The sequence below is a fragment of the Heloderma suspectum genome, chromosome 5, assembly GCF_057233095.1.
Source record: "Heloderma suspectum isolate Gila_16-S chromosome 5, 16-S_ref, whole genome shotgun sequence".
NCBI lineage: Eukaryota > Metazoa > Chordata > Lepidosauria > Squamata > Helodermatidae > Heloderma > Heloderma suspectum.
Genome location: NC_139462.1, coordinates 97,915,491 through 97,935,970, shown reverse-complemented (window position 1 = coordinate 97,935,970; position 20,480 = coordinate 97,915,491). Strand labels below are relative to the sequence as shown.

The 20,480-nt window shown below is 42.8% G+C and overlaps 1 protein-coding gene across 1 annotated transcript in view; it reads right to left on the bottom strand.

The window, feature by feature from the left end:
* The window catches only part of CORIN (corin, serine peptidase), a 199,950-nt gene that overhangs the window by 135,528 nt on the left and 43,942 nt on the right, over positions 1-20,480 (bottom strand). The window contains exon 6 of the mRNA XM_084860315.1: positions 2,351-2,561. Coding sequence (XP_084716441.1) covers positions 2,351-2,561 — 211 coding nt within the window. The remainder of the gene's footprint in view (positions 1-2,350; positions 2,562-20,480) is intronic.

The window sequence follows — 20,480 nt, the reverse complement described above, 5'->3', positions numbered from 1 at the left end:
GCCCTCCAGCATTGACACTTCAACCTGGGCGACCCTTCTGCAAACCCCACCCCACCTCTGCCAGGTTCCCACAGACAGCTTCCATCCTCCCTGCCTGCCAAGGCCAGGCCAGCAGGTGGCTGGAGAGTAGGGTGACTCCCCCTAGCTCTGCTCTGAGAACACTGACAGAGATAAATTCATACAGATTCTGACATTCCAGAGGCTGAATAGTCCCAAGCCTCCCAGGCTACTTCTAATCAAATCTTAGCTATAAACTACAAGGCCCACTGCAGTGCTGAAGCTGGGCCCTGACACTTACTCCCAGGTAAGTGCATATAGAATTGCAGCCTAAGAGTCTATACGTATGCATGACACCCATGAAAATATATTCACGTATGTATGTTCATCACTTTTTGACTGTAATGTCTTGTTGAGTCATAGATTAACCATAATTGGCATAGTTTTTTGACAGTACTCTTTTTCATTACAGATTCAGGCCCCTTCCAAATCATGTTATCAACTTATTAATATTTCTAAAATATGTTTTCTTGTCATTGTGGATACCACTGAAACAGTTGTTCATTCTCTTATTTTATCTAGGCTTCACTAATGTAATACCCTTCTCCTTGGTCTTCCTTTGTCCTATCTAAATCCACTGGTATCCATTATTCACTCTGCAGCTCATCTCACCGTGAGCTGCCAAGTAAGAAATCGCCATGTTTCCCCCCTCCTTTTCCTTTTATGCTGCTTCCTTTCCTCTATCATATTCATTTAAAAAGTTTTACTTTGTGCTTGCATTTTGTTATTCCTGTTATATTTCTTATTTAATCTTCTACAGCTCTATGTTCACTGGTACCAATCTCTTACTTAGGCCAAAGGTTAGTCTATTCTTGTCTAATGTCTCTGTCAGCATCCAGCTTCTTTGGCAATACTTTATCTTTGGAACACATTGCCTCCAGGACTTCATATGATAGAGTCCCTCCCACTCTTTAACAGGTGCCTCAAGACACATATATTTTTATGTGTCTTTTCTAATTAACTATTTTAATATAGTCTGTCTCTTCCTCCATTGTCTCCCCTTACCTGTTTCCTCTTTCCTTTTCCTCATGTATCTATTTATTTAAATTGTAGGCTTTGTTGTTGTTAGTTCTTTTTTTATAAACCAAACCCTTCTATTCTTCTAGGCACATAAGTAATCATCATCATTATATTATTATAACTTTCATATCAGCCAGCGTCAACCAAATATAATACTTTTCAATGGAAACTGTTCACACAGTGGACTAAGAAGCAAGTGCTGAGCACATCAGAGAACGTGCATGTATATATAAACTTGATGTAAGTCGGAAACGCTTCTCCTGCTAGAAAAAAACTTGATTTTGCACACCATCAGCAGCTGTAAAGCATAATTATGGGAGCATGACTGGAGTAGGGATGCCAATGTCTGACTTCAAAATGGCTTTTTTCTTTAATGGCTACATGGATGGGAGAAACTGAACAGGTATACTAACATTTTTTGCTGGAGCGCTGCATAGCCAAATGCAGATTGTGAATTCAGGGTGCAGCAGGCTCCACCTCCCTACATAGGCTCTGTGCTGACACAATCTACACATATGCCAGTTGCATGCATGATATGGGACCCCAAAGACCCCTAAGCAGACATCTGATCTATATAAGGCTATTAATGGAAGACGTTGAACTTCTCCCTGGCATGCAGTTATTAAAAATGCAGGAAACCCCTATGAAACTAGGCAATAGCTACTTGAGATGGGTAAGAATTCATTTATATTTAAGGTAGGTAAGGATTCATTTATATTCAAGGTGAGTAATATTATCTGGGGAAGAAGACAATTGGTTTCATAGGCTTTCTCAAAATGCTACATATTTAATTCTGCCATTATGTTACATTAAATGGGGATTACAAGCACCTAACTGTGGCTGGATCAGGCCCATAATCTATAACAAAATAATTCACATACATTATTTGATTCAAATTGTTATAATCAGTAGAGGCTAAAAATCAGTAGAGGCTAAAAATCAGCCAGAACTATAAAGGGGCTATCCAAGGTGCTGAACCTATGGCTGGTTCTGACTGAAACTCAGAATGGTTTCATAGCCCCACTGAAATCGAAGCCACCAGCCTCCACTGGTTATAATAACACTAAGTAGTTGTTCCCGAGCAATCACACTACAGTGTGTTCCTTGCAGCTCACTTAGCTTGGCAGAAATGTGTTGGAGATAGCTAAGGACAACAAAGTTGTTTCAGGAAAAATGTCATAAGGCTTATGTCCAGGCTCCTTTGCCATGATTAGGTATCCAGTATTCCTCTATAACTAGTTCTAGTCACTGACCAACTTTGGTTTCCAAATACCTGTCATCGCCATCACTGATGCACTCGGGAAGAGCAAGGCTACATCCGAACAGCATGATGTGTTGATAGCAGCTGAGCCGCTTGAGATAGCTGAAGAACTTGAGAAATTTTTCCATTTCAATGCTTTTGACAATGGAAAGGACTGGTCTTAAAGTGGTGCTGTTATATGGCAGCATTTGGCACTGGCTGTAGGTTATATTTATGCAGGAACCTGTGAAATGAGAACACATTTGTGACATGAGCCAACAACATTATTATATTAGAAGGCAAAAATGTCTGGCTAGTTCAAATCATCAATATGTGGCAATTAGGCTGCAATCCTATACACCAGTGATGGGGAACCCTAGGCTGGATCAGGTCCATGAGGCTTCCCCACCCAGCCTGTCATGAACATTGAGCAAAATGGAACTTATTTCTGTATAAAAATGCACAGGGTTGCACTGTTCTTCACACAATGAATAATTAATTTATGGAATTCAAGATGTGGTGATGTCCAGTGGCTTGCATAGCTTTGAAAGATATTTGTTCAATGGGACTTATTACATGGTAATAAATGTGCATGGGTGCCATTTATGTTGTCTGTCCTGATACTACTGCCCATTCATTTAATTTGTGTAAACCTGAGTTCTAATATTGTGGGGGAGAAAAACTTATCTCGATCCGATTTCTTCACACCATGCATACTTTCATGCCCTCCATAATCTCCTCTCTTACCCATCTCTTTTCTAAACTTAAAAAGATCTAAATGCTTTATTTTTTTCTCCCAAGGAAACTGCTCCATCCACTTGAATATTTTGATGCTTTTTTCTACACCTTTTCTAACAATGTGATTTGTTCTTGAGACAGGTTAACCAAGATTCTAAATTCAGCCACACTGTAGATTTACATAACAGCATTATAATATTAGCTATTTTATTTTCAGTCCTCCTCCCAATAATCCCTAACATGGAATTTGCCTTTTTCACCATTCCTTCAACCTGTGTTTATGTTTCTAGTGAGCTATGCACCACAACCAATATCCCTTTCCTGGATAGTCACAGCCAGTTCAAGGCCCAATCTACACAGCCCATTTAGTGCAGAGCAAAAGCGCATCAGGGTTGTTCATGACAGATGAAACTGTCACCAATCCACAGCAACCCCACAGCTTCCCTCTGGAAATAGCTCATTTTTTGCAAAGTCATTTTAGTGTGTTGTTTTCCTTAAATGCAGCTTCCACGTGGTTCCACTGCATTGTCCACCCCCCATTAAATCCTGGGCATGCCTAGGGATGTTTCTATGACCTAGCTGTGATCTGATAGTGATGGTCAAGGGGTGGGGCTGCCCCCCCCCATTCCCTCTTTTTCCCCATTCGCAATAGGGCACTTTTGGACACAGGCTTCCTTTCCCTACTACTTCACAGTAGCGCTGTTTTAACCATTCACAATATCGCAGTAGTGCTGTTTTAACCATTCACAATATTGCAGTAGTGCTGTTTTAGCCATTCACAATATCACTGTAGCGCTGTTTTCCCATTCACAATCTGTAGCCACACTGTTTCAACCATCCACAGTATTGCAGTAGCACTTTTTTTAACCTTTCTCAATATCACAATGGTAGAGGAGAGGAGAGGGGTGTGCAGTAAACTACAGGGGCTTAATTCAGCGCTTCCATTAAACTTCCCTGAGCAGGGGGAGCATGGACACAGGCAGGGAACAAGCCTCTCTCATTGGCTGAGCGCATTCACATGGTTGATGACATTCAGTTGTACTCACTGGACTCTGCCTACCCAACCCTGAAGTATGGCAGTCTCAAGTACTGTGAAAGTGGTTTTTTAGTTAGTATATACTCCACTTTTCTTGCTTTGTGTGCCACTGGTAGCCCAAATCAATTTTATGAAAATCCAGATATAACCAAAAAATGCTTCAGAAACTGTCACCATGTAGATTCCCCTCCAGATCTAATCAGTGTATATGGGAAATTAGGATCTTTTGCTGCAATGTGCATCACTGTATACTTATACTGCATCTTTTTTGCTATTTTATTGCCTATTCACCCAGTTTGGAGAGATCCTTTTGGGAGTCATCACAGTTCTCCTGAGATTTCACCATTCTGAATAACTTTGTATCATCCACAAACTGACTACCTTACTACTCACCCCAGACTTCAGATCCAAGTAAGATAAATAGTATTGGTCCCAATGCAGATCATTCACTCTTATGAAGTAAAAATGAATATCACGTAAATGACTTAGAAATAAATTGAAAATTGTATTAATTCTAAACGTGGAAGAAAAAGTGGCTAAATGTCCCGTTCCTTTGGCCCCCTCCTTCCTCATGCACACACACAAAAAGAGAGGCTTCAGTCTCACGCCTTTAATTCACTATCAACACATTCATTACAGGTGCAAATCTTCAAAGACTCTCAGGCTACAAAGGAATACAGCTGCTTCATTTACAAATGACAACAGGGGGTCCAAATGGGAGCTACAATGTTGCCAGCTGTTTGAAACAAGAACTTGCTGGCTAGAATAACTTAGGGAGGGATGCCCCTCCCTTCCAGTTATGCTCCCCTACGTCGACCTTCACACATCGCCAACTGGGTGGACCGTCTGAGCTCCACCTCTAACTTTTCCCGCTTCGCTCTGTGCCACAGTCTAGCATCCCTCAGGTCACACTCCACACTCTCCTCCTCCTCCTCCTCCTGGGTTCTCATGGAGGAGGGCAGGTTCAGGCCCAGCCATCTGGGTGTTAGCATTCTGAGAAGCACACCTATCCATATCTGAATAGGGATGTACGAAAGGTACTTACCTTTCGCCGATTATGCTGATGGTGCAGGGGGAGGCGTTTGTCAAGGGCTCCTTGGAGGGCTCTCTCAGTCTAATCTAGTAGCCAAGTCCAGACGCAGCCAAAGGGATTCTTTTTAAAGCTTTATTCTTCTTTTACAACTTAACAACTCTACAGGTAGCAACTAGATCTAAGCAGCAGCATCCCTATGCCCTAAGTTGGAACAGTTGGTCCCCGTTTGAAAGGCAGTTACTGGCAGACCCCTGAATATAAGGACTAGGGAGAATCCCTCCCCTTTTCCCTTGAATCCTCTGGGCACAACCGTTCTTTGAGCACCAACCGGGCGCTACGCCTCCTTTCCGTGCTCTCCATTTGGCGCCGCTCTCTGCGTCTGCGCCGCGCATCCAACCAGTCTGCTATCAGTGCTGGGTCACTCCCTGGACTGCTTTCTCATCTAGGAATGTTGGTGGGAGGAATCTCTGTCAGCTGCGGGCCCTGGGAAAAAGGGCCGCGCTCCTCTCCCAGGAGCGACTGCTCTTCCTCCGAATCAGAACTACTCTGGGATTCTATGGGCTCAGTGTCCACCCTGACAGCGTTCCATCCCTCCCCCCAGAATCCTGGCCGGGGGGGGAGGCGCTCCGTTCCTCCCCCCCCCCCGGAATCCTGGCCGGACGGCTGTGCTCCGCAGCGATTCTGCGGAGCTGCCGGCCGGCTCCACCAGCAGCCGGACATCCAGCCGCTGGCTAGCAGGGACACAAATGGCGGCGGCTGTAGCCACCGCCGTTTGCGTCCCTGCAGTCAGCCGTGATAGGCTACGTAAATGTTTACGTAGCCTATCATGGCTGACTAAAAAACAAAAAACGCGTGTACGCATGGGCGCCGCCATTTGCGTTCGCGCGTGTGTTTTTGGGGGGGGTTTTAGTCAGCCGTAATAGGCTACGTAAACATTTACGTAGCCTATCATGGTGTTTTTTTAAAATCTAGCCGTGATAGGCTACGTAAATCTTTACGTAGCCTATCACGTTTTTTTGTTTTTGTTTTTTTTTAAACCGGGAAATGGCGGCAGCCGATTGGAAGACCGGCCGCCACAGCCGCCGCCACCGAACCGCCGCCGGAGCCGCCGCCACCAGGAAGATCCGCCCCAGGTAAATCTCGTCCTGGGGGGGGGCAGACCTTTCCGCCACCAATTTCAGGGGGCCGAATGCGCTGGCATTCGGCCTCCCCGAGATCCGTGGCAGAATTCTCTGACATCCCTATATCTGAACTCACTTGGGAAGATCCTTCCCCCGGTTCTGGCTGTTCCCCTTCTGAATCTGAACTGCTAACTATCCATATCCATATGCTCAGAATCAGTCCTGACACTAAAATGGTATTTCAGCCACAGAAAGTAGCAGTAGAATAGACTAAAGTGGTTCTGTCATCCCGTCAGCAAACGGAGCTCAAACAAGAGGCCTGAGTAGGAAACCTGACAAATGTGTCCAAGACTGCACCATTCAAGTGGTGCTTGGGTCTTACTTAATCACGCTATGTGCATTTCTTAGTTTTTCTAGAAATACAAGGAGAGCCATTTGCTAAAGCCCTAGCAGAGCATTCATCATCATTGTGACACAGCACATTTGGAGGATTTAAACAAAACATTCAAAAAGCATAATTTTCATGCTAATTCTCATATTTGAGCTCCCGCATAGAAGCCACAGGAAAAAGCTTCCACAGAGAACCATATTATGTGAAAGCCATTCAACATATGGATTGTCCCTAATGGATCAAGAGTTTCCAATCCAGTGCCAGCTACCTTCATTAATGTTCTTCACATAATGGGATGGTCTACATGATAAGTGGCTCCAGCCTAAGTAACAGAGGTTCCAACCATACCTTGATTTGAGAGAAAGGAGAAGTACTTGAAAGTTTTCTTTATAGCCCTCATATGGAAACATTTCCAGTTGCTTCCATATGGTGGCCATAAAGAAAACTCCTTCTTTCTCTTAAATGAAGAAGCTGATACTTTTCCATCCAAATTGTCAAGAACATTATATGCCAAAGTGTCTACCACTTCCTGACATCCAGGGTGTCCTTTGAATTCATAATCTTTTCATGCTTGACTTCAGAATAACCCTGATTAAGCCTAGACTAATAATTTATTTATTTATTTATTGCATTTATACCCCGCCTTTCTCCCTCTCGCAAGGAACTCAAGGCGGCTTACATTATCCTCCTCCTCACCGTTGTATCCTCACAACAACAACCCTGTGAGGTAGGTTGGGCTGAGAGTCTGTGACTGGCCCAAAGTCACCCAGTGAGCTTCCATGGCCAAGTGGGGACTAGAACCCGGATCTCCCGGCTCCCAGTCCGTCACTCTCACCACTACACTACACTGGCTCTCATAATCCTCAATTGTTCAAATTGCAACGTATCGAATATGATTATTTTTTGTTACAGTCGGAAACCTTGTCTCTGGGGGGGGCGGGGGAATAATGATATGTAGAACTAAGCTTGGGAGACTCACATCAAAAAGCTTTCATTTCCTGCTTAAGTTTCAATCATACTGCTTTTAGTAACATCTCACTTTTTCCTAAGATTTGTTGAGCATTTCAGTACTTATCTTAGTTTGATAGAAAAAGTTATCTTCTTTGATAGGTATTTCTAAAACTGTTTCACAGTACAATTCCACACATGTGTCAGAAGAAAGTGGGGGGGGGGGCGTGGCTCAGTGGTAGGGCCCCTGATTTGAATGTGATGTAGAATGTCCCAGGTGCAATCCCTGGCTTCTCCAGGTATGGCTAGGAGAAAATCCTTCCTGAAACCCTGGAAAGCTGCTGCCATTCAGCGTCGACAGTACTGGGCTAGATGGACCAATGGTCTTACTTATAAGGCAGCTTCCTATGTTCCTAAAGCCTCAGTGAGTTCAATGGGGCTTACTACCAGGTAAGTGTGTAGAGGATTGCAACCTAAATAGGTATACCCAGGATTAACCTAGTTTGCTCCTTCCATCATAATGTCGAAATGGAACTTTATCTGTCCATTTTCTGACGTAGGGCCTAATTGCATCTTACATTAAATGTCACTTGCAGTAACATCACAGTTGTACAAAAACAACACTAGTACAGGGAGCGGTTTTTATCAGGACTTGTAGCATGTAGGGAGAGGAGCCTTCCTTTCCCCACCACAAACCCAACGAAAAAAGTGTGTCCCTGAGCTGCAAATAGTGTTAGGAATAAATTTCCCATCATGAGATCACAGCAGAGAAGGGAAGACTTTAAACCTTCCCTCCCTGAGCGCTGCAGTCCCAATAAAAATGGGGAAGGGAGGGGTTGTCCCCATGCTTAGTTGTTATTATTTTTAACTCTGATGTCACGGTAAGCAAATCATTTAACGTAATATGTAGTTGGTGATCTTATGTTCTTTGAAAGCCTACTCTCAGATTTTTTTTTCAACTGTGAAATTCTTATTTCTTTTAGCAGTCTCCCATACTCGGAGGTGGTCATGTTTCTGACTTCTATCCTACATGTGCCTCACTAGGTCATGACCAAAAACAATTTAAGGCATAATTCTGTGTATATTTAGACAAAAAGTCCTACAACTCCCAAAATTCCCCAGCTAGCTTGGCTGGCTGGTGGAGGAATGCTGGGAGTTGTAGGACTTTTTTCTGTCTAAACATGCATAGGATTTGCCCTTACATCTCAATTCTGTAAATATCTACTCAGAAGAAAGTCCTATTGAATTCAGTTGGGCTTACTGCAGTAAGTGGTATAAGACTGCTGCTTCAGTTAATCAGAAACATTAAATACTTAGAAACATGAAAATAATTCTTGTCATATACCTGAAACTCCTACTAAGTGCTTTCAAGAATTCTTTCTTGCTCTGTATGTAGTAGGATTTATTTTTTGACTGACTATCTTAACTACATTTTCTTTTGGTATTCCATTCTTTTCTCTTCCTTATATTTTATGTCCAAGTTTCCACAGCAGCTTACAGTCTCTTAAATAGGCCACTTAGGTTAACTTAGTTTTGTATTTCTTTGCCTTTTATATTGCAAGGGTTCCTCAACAGTGTTCCTAACATAAGGATGCAATATTTATTTCAACATTTTTTGGTACCTACACACTTCATTTTATATGTAGCACATTTTTACAATTAAAATCTCAGATCATCTTTTCCTCTATAACCTCCCTGCCCCCAACATGATCTTGTGTTCTAACAAGGTCCTGCTTGGAATCCCATTTCTAGAGAGGTTAGAATGATGGTTGGAGAGTGTCAGGAATGAATCTGAGCGTGTGGAGATAGCTAGCAGCTCAGATTCAGAATGGGAACAGCCAGAACAGGGGGACACTCCCTCCTTAGTGAGCTCAGATATGGCAAGGCCTTCTTCTCAAGACCTTGGCACACAGATGACTCGGGCTGAAGCCCCTCACCTTTCCCTCCTGTAGACATCATATACCTCGACTTCAGCAAAGCTTTCGACAAAGTGCCCCATGATATCCGGATGAGCAAACTAGCTCAAAGTGGGCTAGATGAAACAACGATCTGCTGGATCCACAGTTGGCTACAGAATTGGACTCAAAGAGTGCTTATCAATGGGATCTTCTCCAACTGGGGAGAGGTAACGAGTGGGGTACCGCAGGGCTCAGTCCTGGACCCAGTGCTCTTCAACATTTTTATTAATGACTTGGAAGAGGAGGTGCAGGGAATGCTGATCAAATTTGCAGATGACACACAATTGGGTGGGATAGCTAATACCCAAAATTCAAAGTGATCTTGATAGACTGGAGCACTGGGCTGAAAACAACAGAATGAAATTTAATAGGGATAAATGCCAAGTTCTGCACCTAGGAAAAAGAAACCAAATGCACAGTTACAAGATGGGGGATACTTGGCTCAACAACACTACAAGCAAGAAGGATCTTGGAATTGTTGTCGATCACAAGCTGAATATGAGCCAACAATGTGATGTGGCTGCAAAAAAGGCAAATGCTATTTGGGGCTGCATTAATAGAAGCATAGCTTCCAAATCCCGGGACGTACTAGTTCCCCTCTATTCAGCACTGGTTAGGCCTCATCTGGAGTACTGTGTCCAGTTCTGGACACCACATTTTAAGAAGGATGCAGACAAACTGGAGAGGGTTCAGAGGAGGGCAACAAAGATGATCAGGGGACCGGAAACCAAGCCCTATGAAGAGAGACTGAAAGAACTGGGCATGTTTAGCCTTGAGAAGAGAAGACTGGGGGGAGATATGATAGTGCTCTTCAAGTCCTTGAAAGGTTGTCACAGAGAGGAAGGCCAGGATCTCTTCTCGATCATCCCAGAGTGCAGGTCACGGAATAATGGGCTCAAGTTACAGGAAGCCAGATTCCAGCTGAACATCAGGAAAAGCTTCCTGACTGTTAGAGCAATACGACAATGGAACCAATTACCTAGGGAGGTAGTGGGCTCTCCCAAACTGGAGGCATTCAAGACGAGGCTGGACAGCCATCTGTCAGGGATGCTCTGACTTGGATTCCTGCATTGAGCAGGGGGTTGGACTCGATGGCCTTGTAAGCCCCTTCCAACCCTACTATTCTATGATTCTATGATTCCTCCATGAGAACCCAGGAGGAGAGTTAGGGGCGTGACTTGAGGGATGCTAGGGTCCGTCGCAGAGCAAAGCGGGAAAAGTTAGAGGCAGAACTCAGACACTCCACCAAGTTGGCTATGCATGATAGACTACATAGGAGGGAGCAACTGTAAGGGAGGGGCATTCCCGCTAAGCTAGTCTCACTGGGAAGTTGTTGTTCAAACTGCCAGCAAATTCTCTAACTTCCACTTCAGCTCCTCTATTGGTATTCCTAATTACGTGGAGTAGCTGTTTCCTTTGTAGCCTGACAGTTTCCTAGAATTTGCATTTGTAAAGAAACTGGTTGTTAACTAATAAAGTAGTGAGCCTGAAGTCTGGTATCTTGGAGTATGTTGATTGCGAAGGGGGAGGACGAAGGAATGTGAAGCTTTTCCAGTAGGGTACTTGAGGGTGTTGAACAGCCTTCCCCAACCTGGTGCCCTCCAGAGTTGTCATCCAACACATCTGGAGAGAACCAGTTGGGTGACATCTGCTCTAGAGAAATCTCTCAAAGCAGATACAGCAGTGCTGTTCCTTGCCATACTTTTAGAAAAATTGTAAAGCCAATTTATAGTCTAAATTAGAAGTTGAATAGGGGAGGTTCAGCTCCTGGGTCAGACTGCTGTTAATTGTGATTTAATTAAATGTTTTTAAAACATGTACTTTGTCAGGGCCCAAGCAATGAGCCGGGGTGGGCGGACACTTTACTCAGGTCTAGTAGTTTCCAGCCTGGGCTGCAAGACCATGACTATGGACAAAATGAGACTAAGTGTGGTATGTTAGTGAGAGTGTTGGATTGCAGAGACCCAGGCTCAAATCCTCAGTCAGCCATGAAGCTCATTGTGTGACTTTGGGCCAGTCACCATCTCTTTGCCTGACCTACCTCAGGCATTGTGAGGATAAATTGTAGGGAGAAATCGTTTATGCCATCTTTAGCTATTTAGAGGAAAAGTAGGATAACAAAGCTGTAGAGCATACATTTCCCTGCATCTATATGGAGGCTGTCCATCTCTCACAAGATGTTGTGAGATTTGCAGGAGTCAATCAGAAGTAGTATGGCCCAGCTCAGCCCAAGAATAATGCTTGCAGAGAGGAAACTCCACAATAGGGGATGGCAGACTTCAGACTTGCAGGATCTACTTTTTTTTTTTTTTTTTACTAGAACCTCAAGATCCCTCAGGCCTCAGCTGGAACCTGGTACAAAAGATGTAAACCTGGAATGAGAGAATTTTAATCCCAGGAATATGCTATGAGTATCAGAACTGAATGGAATTTATAGGCCTTCCATATGACAATCCACTTCTGATTATTCCAAGCCTTCTTCATTTAAGCAGTATAACTTAGGGTGGGGGAAACACATTGTTGCTTCTACTGCAGATCACTCAGAGGTCTACCAGAAGGTCCCAATTTACGTTCGGCCCACCCTTGCTCAAGAACCTGTAGTTTGAGAGACAGAGGACAATGTACACAAGGATTTTCCCCATCATTGTAATGCCTGGCTAGTTTGTGCAGCACACAACGCACTCCCCAAACCTTGTTCTCCTCTTGCTATTTTTGCCCTTATATCCTGTATTTCTTCAGACTACTTTTATGACGGTTTTTTGATGTCTTGGGGTTTCTGTGCAGTATAAATTCTAGTGTCTGGTAAGCTCATGACACTATGACTTATCATGGTTTGTGTGGCTTCAGCCTACAGAACTGTTTCGGCAACTTTTCTTTCCACCTTCATTTGCAGCAGCGGGAGAGTGAAGGAAGGTGCATGGGGGGGCGGTCTGTCCTGCATTTGCTGACCATCATCAGTGGGAAGCATCAGTCATTTATTTTTAACAGTATTTGCCAATGTGCACCTACAATGCGCACAGAGCTCTGCAACTGTGAATAACGCATCTTCATACTAAATTGTTCCTGTGCTGGTACAGAGTTTTGTAGGTGCACATCGAAAAATATTGTTAAATAAATTAAATGACGGATCATGCCCCTTATGCAGCACTATAAGCAAAACTGCAGTGTCTTTGAGAAGAAGGGCAGCAATCAGCCTTCCTCAACAGCTTTCCCACCTCCCCTCCCCACCCCTGAAGGACTTCCCCTCTCCTCCTTCTCTCTTTCTGCCTTGCCCAGTGAAACTGAGAATAAAATCAATGCTGCTGTCCCCCTGCCCCCCCATCTCTCTCTCTCTCTCTCTCTCTCTCTCTCAGAATTCGGCCACATTGGCTTCAATGGTGTTTACCCCCAGTTAAGGAGAGTTCCAAGCAGGGCAATAAAATATTGTGCTTGAGATATAACAATAAGGAAAGGGGAGCGTGGCTTTTGTTTTGGTTTGCAGAGCAGGCTGGAGAATGCTTTTTGGTGGAGGGGAAAAGAGAACATAAGGTGCTATGTAGAAATACTCTCTTCTCTAGTTAAAGTAATGCAGACCTTCACAGGTGCACATGCATTACACAACGTAAACAAAAAGAAGCCCTGAGACAGCAGGGTTCATCTTACAACCATCCCTTCTACTTCTAATGCAATAGAAATACTACAAAGTGACATGTGGCACAAATTCACATTACAAAGTGACACAAGTGACCTTTCAGATTTCTCACACAATTACAACACTATCCATTAGTGTATGGCACTTGATCATATTGTAAATACAGCAGATACTACACTATATTCATTAACGTTTGCTCACAAAGCAGCAATTGTATTTAGGGGGGAAAACACTACTGTAATGCCTCACAAACACAAAAAGCTACAGTGTAGATCCTGGCAGAGAGAAGTGTGCTACACTTATGTGATATGTCTTCTCATGAACTACAAGTTGTTTAAGTTGTAAGTAGAAAAATATGGCAAAAGCTAGGCCTATAATAAAAGCTTCTTCTGTCTAAAGTGAGGCTGGGAAATGTTTGCTTGGAAACAGATTCCCTCCAGGGGGGCTATTCTCCTTAATTTAACAGTTGTGAACTACTTAGAGAGCTTCAGCTATTGGGAGATATAGAAATGAAATGAATGAATGAAAGAATGAATTAATTAATTAATTAACTTCCCTTCCCTTACCCATGTTACACAAGTCCCAGTTTCTTAGTCATTGCTGGTATTTCCTGGGCACAGGCAGGAGAAGCCAACAGGATGCAGCACCACCACCACCACGACAATAATAAGGGTCACTGAGTTTCAGAGACACTGGGAGCCAATTCTGTTGATATGGTTTACAGGCCCTACACAGGAGTAAATGAGTTCGGTCTCTGCTGTACAGAATGCCCAGAAGAACACAAAAGAGAGGCCAAGAGAGGACATGTTTGCATAACATTGGTACAGACTAATTTATAGCTATAAATGCAAATTTAGAAATATTTACCACAATTTAAATAGAAATATAATATATCCCACGAAAGTGACCCAGGTGACCCATATGCCTACTTGGTCTGCTGTCCAGTTAGTTGCTAACTGTTAATAGGCTTTGATGTGGCAAAATGTAGTACAAGTTCATCCAAATCCCGTGCTGTAGTAATGTCCTTATTATATCTTAAAAGAACATGATCAGATTTACGTTCATGTAGTACTGACAATCTCTGTGGATGTAAAACTGCTGTTAAATGAGAAAAGCAGCTTTTGACTATTGCAGTACTGCTCAGAATTATCAATGCAGCCTCAACCAAAAGACCAAGGGCCGATCTACTCTTACGGGTTTTTTCTCTTCCAATGAGGTTCACCGCCCGGCTTTCACACTACGCAGTAGCCACCTTGAATTGGAACCAGAATTTCCCGCTTCTGTGCTCCTGCTTTCAATACCCTAATATCCCGGTATTTCCCCTTAATGTGCTCTGATTTTCTGCCTTCACTACCATATCTGGTTGTAGTCCCCTCCCCCACCTGTCCATATACGGCAGGTATGTATTTCCCTCCTGTCCAATCACAGCTCTCGACAGCCCCATGTCTTCTTCCGGCTACTGATCGCATAGCTTCCTCAGCAGTCCCTGTTTCCTCAGCAACAAGCAAAGGGCTGGATGTGCGCGCGCTTGTCTGATCTCGGAAGCTAAGCAGGGTCGGCCTGTTGTTTTTTTGGTTTAAATTAAGGCATTATCTTCGAAGGATTGTGGCTTCCCCGCGATGGTTTTTTTTTTCTAATTCAGGCATGATCTTCGAAGATTCAAAGATGTGAAGCTTCACATCTTCGAATCTTCAAAGATCATGCCTGAATTAGAAAAAAAAACTTCGCGGAGAAGCCATGATTCTTCAAAGATAACGCCTTAATTTAAAAAAAAAATCCAGAGCGGGGGATAGGAGGGGGTAAAACAGTCTCATTTTAAAGGATTGAACAACCCCCTGCTCAATGCAGGAAGCTTGATTCCCAGGCGGTCGCCCATCCAACTACTGACCAGGGCCTACTCTGCTTAGCTTCCGAGATCAGACAAGCACGCGCAGGAAAACAGCAGGAAAACAGTACACGCTCGAGTGTGAACCGAGCTCGCGCATTTGATGAAGCACCACAACGGGGAAAATGGGTGAGTGTGGATAATCACGTTTTAATGCGAGAGCGTTTAACCCGATGGGACACCGAATTCATTGCAATGGTGGATGCAATGTAGATCAGCCCCAAGTCCAGGATATGCAGTTCCATTTTTTGTGAGCTCATCTGCAAATTGCACCAGTGATGGTCTTTCTTTTATAAAGGAGTTTGCCAACTCAATCTCCAATTTTAAGTTTTCTTGCTCTTTGCATTTGACTGAGTTATGTTTCAATATTTGATATAGTGGAGTCAAAACATTGTCTTCATTCCCATTTTGGACCAAATACTTCCAAGCTGCTAATATAACAGTATTGTCTCTCTCCTTCAATCTATTTTCCAGTTCGTGAGCATAATGGTCAATAATATTGTTATAAAGCCTTCTGAACTCTAGTTTATTTTCACTCCTTTCTTCGGAGTTAACACCGCCACCATCAACAATACTGTCAGAAAAAAATTATGGGAGTTTATGATAGGGAGGGCAAGAAATTGCAGGCTCAGCTCCCCCAGACACCAGTCTGCGGATCTTCATGCTTGCCCAACCCGGCGCACACCGAAGAGGGCAAGTGTGGGGATCCCCAATCCCTCGCCAAGCTGATTTTATGCAAATAGGAGCAGTAAAGTGACAATTTACAGAAGAGTACAGATGTAAATGGCCACTTTATGACCACTACTTGCACAAAATCAATCTTCACAAAAAAGGCTGAGCTGCCATTTTTATACAAAATGGCAGTTCAGTGGGGAATCAGGTGGCCATGGACCGGGTGGGCAGCTGGTGGGGGTCCAGTGAGCAGCACACAACCCAGACCATGGTGAGTTCACCCATCCCTAGTTTATGAAGACAGTTTGATGGTGCTTCAAAGTCAGCAGATTCATGTTTTCTTGGCTGCTTCAAAAGTCCTGTTGAAAACCATATAATTTTGCATTTCTTGCAACTGCATCCCAACACAGTCAATAAGTTTCAATACTGTGTCAATATCTATATTCTTCTGCTGCAGCAGTAACATTACGAACTTAAGATATCCCAGTACTTTTAGTATAATTTCAGTAAGAAAGGAAAGACTAATGATCTGATTGAGCAGTCCAATAGCTTCAGTTTTTAGATGGCCAAAATTTTCACGAGGGGAAGATACACTGATTAATTTGCATGTGGAAAGAATGAATTATTTGTCTGAATGTATAATCGTAACTGAATTCAAGACCATCATTGATCCAATAGATGTTATAAAGAACTCCCTTTATAAATCTGAGCAACACACCTCTTCTTAAAAAAGATGTAAAACTGTTTGCATAAGTCAAAATATTTCTTTATCTCAGGTATAGCCTCCATCGCATGTACTATCACCGAATGGAGTTGGTGATTCAAGCAATGAAAACTCAAAATGTTTCAGGCAAGTTATTTTTGAGATCAAATTTGAATACCACCAGATGTGCCTTTCATGACATATGTTCCACCATACAATTGAGCAATTACTTTGTCAAAATTAAACTGTAAGCCAGCCAGAGTTGGCAAAATATCAGACGTTATACTTTGAGCACTTCGTGAACAAAGCTCTAGAACAGCAACACATCTTTTTGTTGGCTTCATGCTTACAAGATATTGGACAGCAATTGCTACATCTTCAATGCCTTGTTTGTCCCTAGTCTCATCAGCCAACAATGCAACATATGAGCTTTCATTAATCTGCTCTGTAATAATTTCTACAACTCTTTTAGCCATAATGTAGATCATTTCATTTTGGATTTCAGCATCTGAGGGAATTTTTTCCACAATTTCTTGCATTTTTTTATTTTTTCTCACAGAAAATGCAAATAAATGTAAAAAGAGTCCACTTACATCTACTCCTAATTTTTCACGGGCTTAATCATCCCTGAAAGACAATCAGTTGATAACTAAAAATTGAATTACTTCAGCAATACACTTCACATAGTATCGGTTATTTTTTATCACTTGACTACGTTTTTTTCTGAACAGTTTCTCCTGATAATTCTTGCTTTTATTGCTCCAGAAAATTATCCATTGCACTTTTATGGTCTATTCTTTCCATGCTTAGAAAGCCGTTTGCCTGTTTCTGCTGTATGCTTCCAATCAGTGTATCCTGTTCTTAGAAATGCTCAGTCAGAGTCTGCAACAGGAAATTTTCTATAAACAAAACAAAATGCAGCATCTCTGAATACTCATTTACTAAGTAAGTAACTATTTACTGGATTACTCCAACCATTCCCATGGTTTAAACCAGGAAGACTGGACCAGACATTGAAGATGCTGTATATGATGAAATATGAGGCTGTATAAGCGTAGAGTCACCTAAGGGCACAATCCTTTTGATTGTGCCCTCAGTGCTCGTAAGCCTCTGCATTTGGAGGCTTATGAGTATCCAGTGCAAAGCAGGAGGTGCAGTGGAGGCAATCCTCACCTCTACCGTGCTTCCTGCTCTTCATTTTACCTTATCTTAACTCCAGCCTCTTGAATTCATGAGTTATGGTGCCATAATCAATACTTTTCTAATTTACTATATTTCATCATACCTGTTTATGTATGATGTTAATACAATAACTGTTGCTTTACTTATGAAGTAGATCTTGCAGTAAATTTTTCACTCTACTTGCCAAATATGTAGTTCCCTAAGTGTATATTAAATTGTTCAAGCAATAGTTTTAATGCATGTATTTTTTCACTCTCTCAGTGATATACTTGAACAGATTGTGTGCATTCATATCTGAACCACTGTGCTGAATACATTTCCACCAGATGCATGTCGTCTTGGATGAAATAAAGTCTTAAAAAGAAAAATATACTTGGGTGAAAGACAAAGTCTGAAGAAGCAAACTGTTTGGCAATTGCACCGCATGACACTGTCAGGGTCATAACTCAATTAAATCAAAACCAATATTCACCATAATGTTCATAAAGCACACACTGGGCAATCTTGCCCCCACGGTGCTACTACTTCTTTGATCCCAGTTGGATGCTCCAAAAAAGAAGACGAAGAAGATTAGAGAGTCATGAAGTCTATTATTTCCTTCAGTACAGCACCAAAATAAGGTATTTCTTATTCTCACAAAATGAAGATGCTGGCATCTACCACTTTCTTTCAAGAACAAAATAATCAAGCTAAGGAGTAGCAACAAGTGGAATAATACAAATTAATCCAACAAAGTTCAACTCCAGATTCCCTTAATCTGAACAACTACAGCAGCCTTACTAAACATGCTAAAGCTTGAGCAGCTCTTACTTGTGGCTTGTAAACAAATGTATTGCATCACATCCTATAGCCTTCTAATTTCTCCAGATAAGTTCACATGACCTCTCTCTTCCGTGGAATTTAGCCAGCCCTGCACTGTCACAATCCACAACTCTAATCCTGTCATTGCTCCTATAATTTTTCTTGCTGCCAAGGTTTAAAAGAACCATGCTGTGCAATGTAGCGGACCATCAGATGTATGTCTTGCTCACACTCAGAGGCCAGGCTGAAGTACTTTCTCCAAATTTATTTACCCAAGGACTAAAATTAGGGTTATGGCTTGTTCCAGCCCCGCCATAAGCTCTCTTGCCACCTGACATTCTCCACTCTGTCACCATTGCCCCCACACCAGCACTGCTGCATTGTGCATTGTGGATCCACCCCTTTACCACAACTGTGTGAGCCAGAGGGCAGGTGAACTCTCAAGTGCTGCGTTGGCCAGAGGAAGTGGCTTTTCAGAGATCTGGCCAAAATCCCTGACTCTGATGGCCAGCCAGGCATGGTAACAGGACACACCTCCCACAGTTCCTGGCCCTGAGGAAAGACCACTCAGAGCCAGGCATTTTTGCCTGGCTGGCTCTCTGAAGAGCCACACCAGACACTTGCTCTGGTCCACATGGTTCTAGAGAAATCCCACCAACCTCTGACACTGACAATTTTCTCAGCACAAGCCAGAGGCTGGGTGACTGAGAGCAGCCACCCATCCCCTGTTTTGCTTAGAGAGAAACAGAGGGTGGGCACTGCTCTGGAGAGCTCTGCTGGCTGCTCTCTCACTGTAGCATTTGCCATATCATCAAAGTGGGAGTGGTGGGGCATTCTGAAGCACCTACTAGTGTCACCAAGTGGGCAGCTGCTCCAGAGAGCCCCGTAGGCCCCACTCTGACAAATACCATGCCAGGAGAACAGCTGGTGGAACTACTGGACGCACTAGTGCTGGGCCCTCCTGGCAGAGATGGGGGAACTGGCACAATTCCTTACTCCTCCTGCTTCTCTACCTAAGGCAGAGGGCTAGGGCTAGGACAACAGATTCATCAAAGTAATCTAAAAGCACTTTAGCTGGAGTGATCTTCATCAACATGTAGCTCAGATTAAGATAAGGTTTGGGTGAACCCTACGCTCTACTTTACCATGTGATGACGTAATCACTGAAATGGGTTTGCCCATGCAATTAACATGAGCAATACACCACCCAAGAGCACCCATTTTAGGTCACCAGCTCCCTGTTCTTGGTGCACTAATGACTGTTTTTCTTCCTTCACTTTGGATTAAATTATCTCTCCGTATTATGTTTACATGTTACAGAAGAAATTACAACATTACTGGTAGACTGCCTCTGGCTTCCACTAAATTAAATGTTTGTGTTTTAAGCTAGTTTTATTTTATAAACCTGCAAAACACACATTCAACAAATATTTCTATATAGAGAACTATTTCCTGAGACTACAGTGAAAAAGTATAATAATTTTCATTGAGTTCTCTCTTTTTTTCCCTCCTATCAAGCTGCTTTATAGAATGCCCCATGTAAGAGAAGACAGAGAAGGAAGCAATTAGTTTCTTTCTGCTTCCAGGGCTTGGGGAAAGAAGCTGAGGTAATGGACAGTATCCACTGCTGTCATAGCACTAGCACTAACAATGTTGCACTAATGTAAACCAATGGTAGCACAACGCTATTAATGCTTGCTAAGCAAAGGGGGAAAACAGTGATTTGTTCCCAAAGTTTGGCAGCATGGTTTGCCATTGAATTTCACGGCTGGCGCTGTGGCAGCAATGAATACTGCTCAATGGCTTTAAAGGCTGTTTTTATAGTACTGTAAATATTAGTTTTTAGTGTTTATTGCTCAACAACTGCCAAGTTGTGCACAGAGGAGAATGAAGAAATGGAAACAGCCTTTTGTTTCTGCCACTTTGAATGGTTATTATGAGTCTCAACTAATTGCTGCCTGCTGTTTAGTATCTATGTCTGTGTAACACAACGGAAGCAAGAAAGGGATGTCAACAAAACTGTACGTGAAATTATTATTTTTTATTATTATTATTATTAAATTT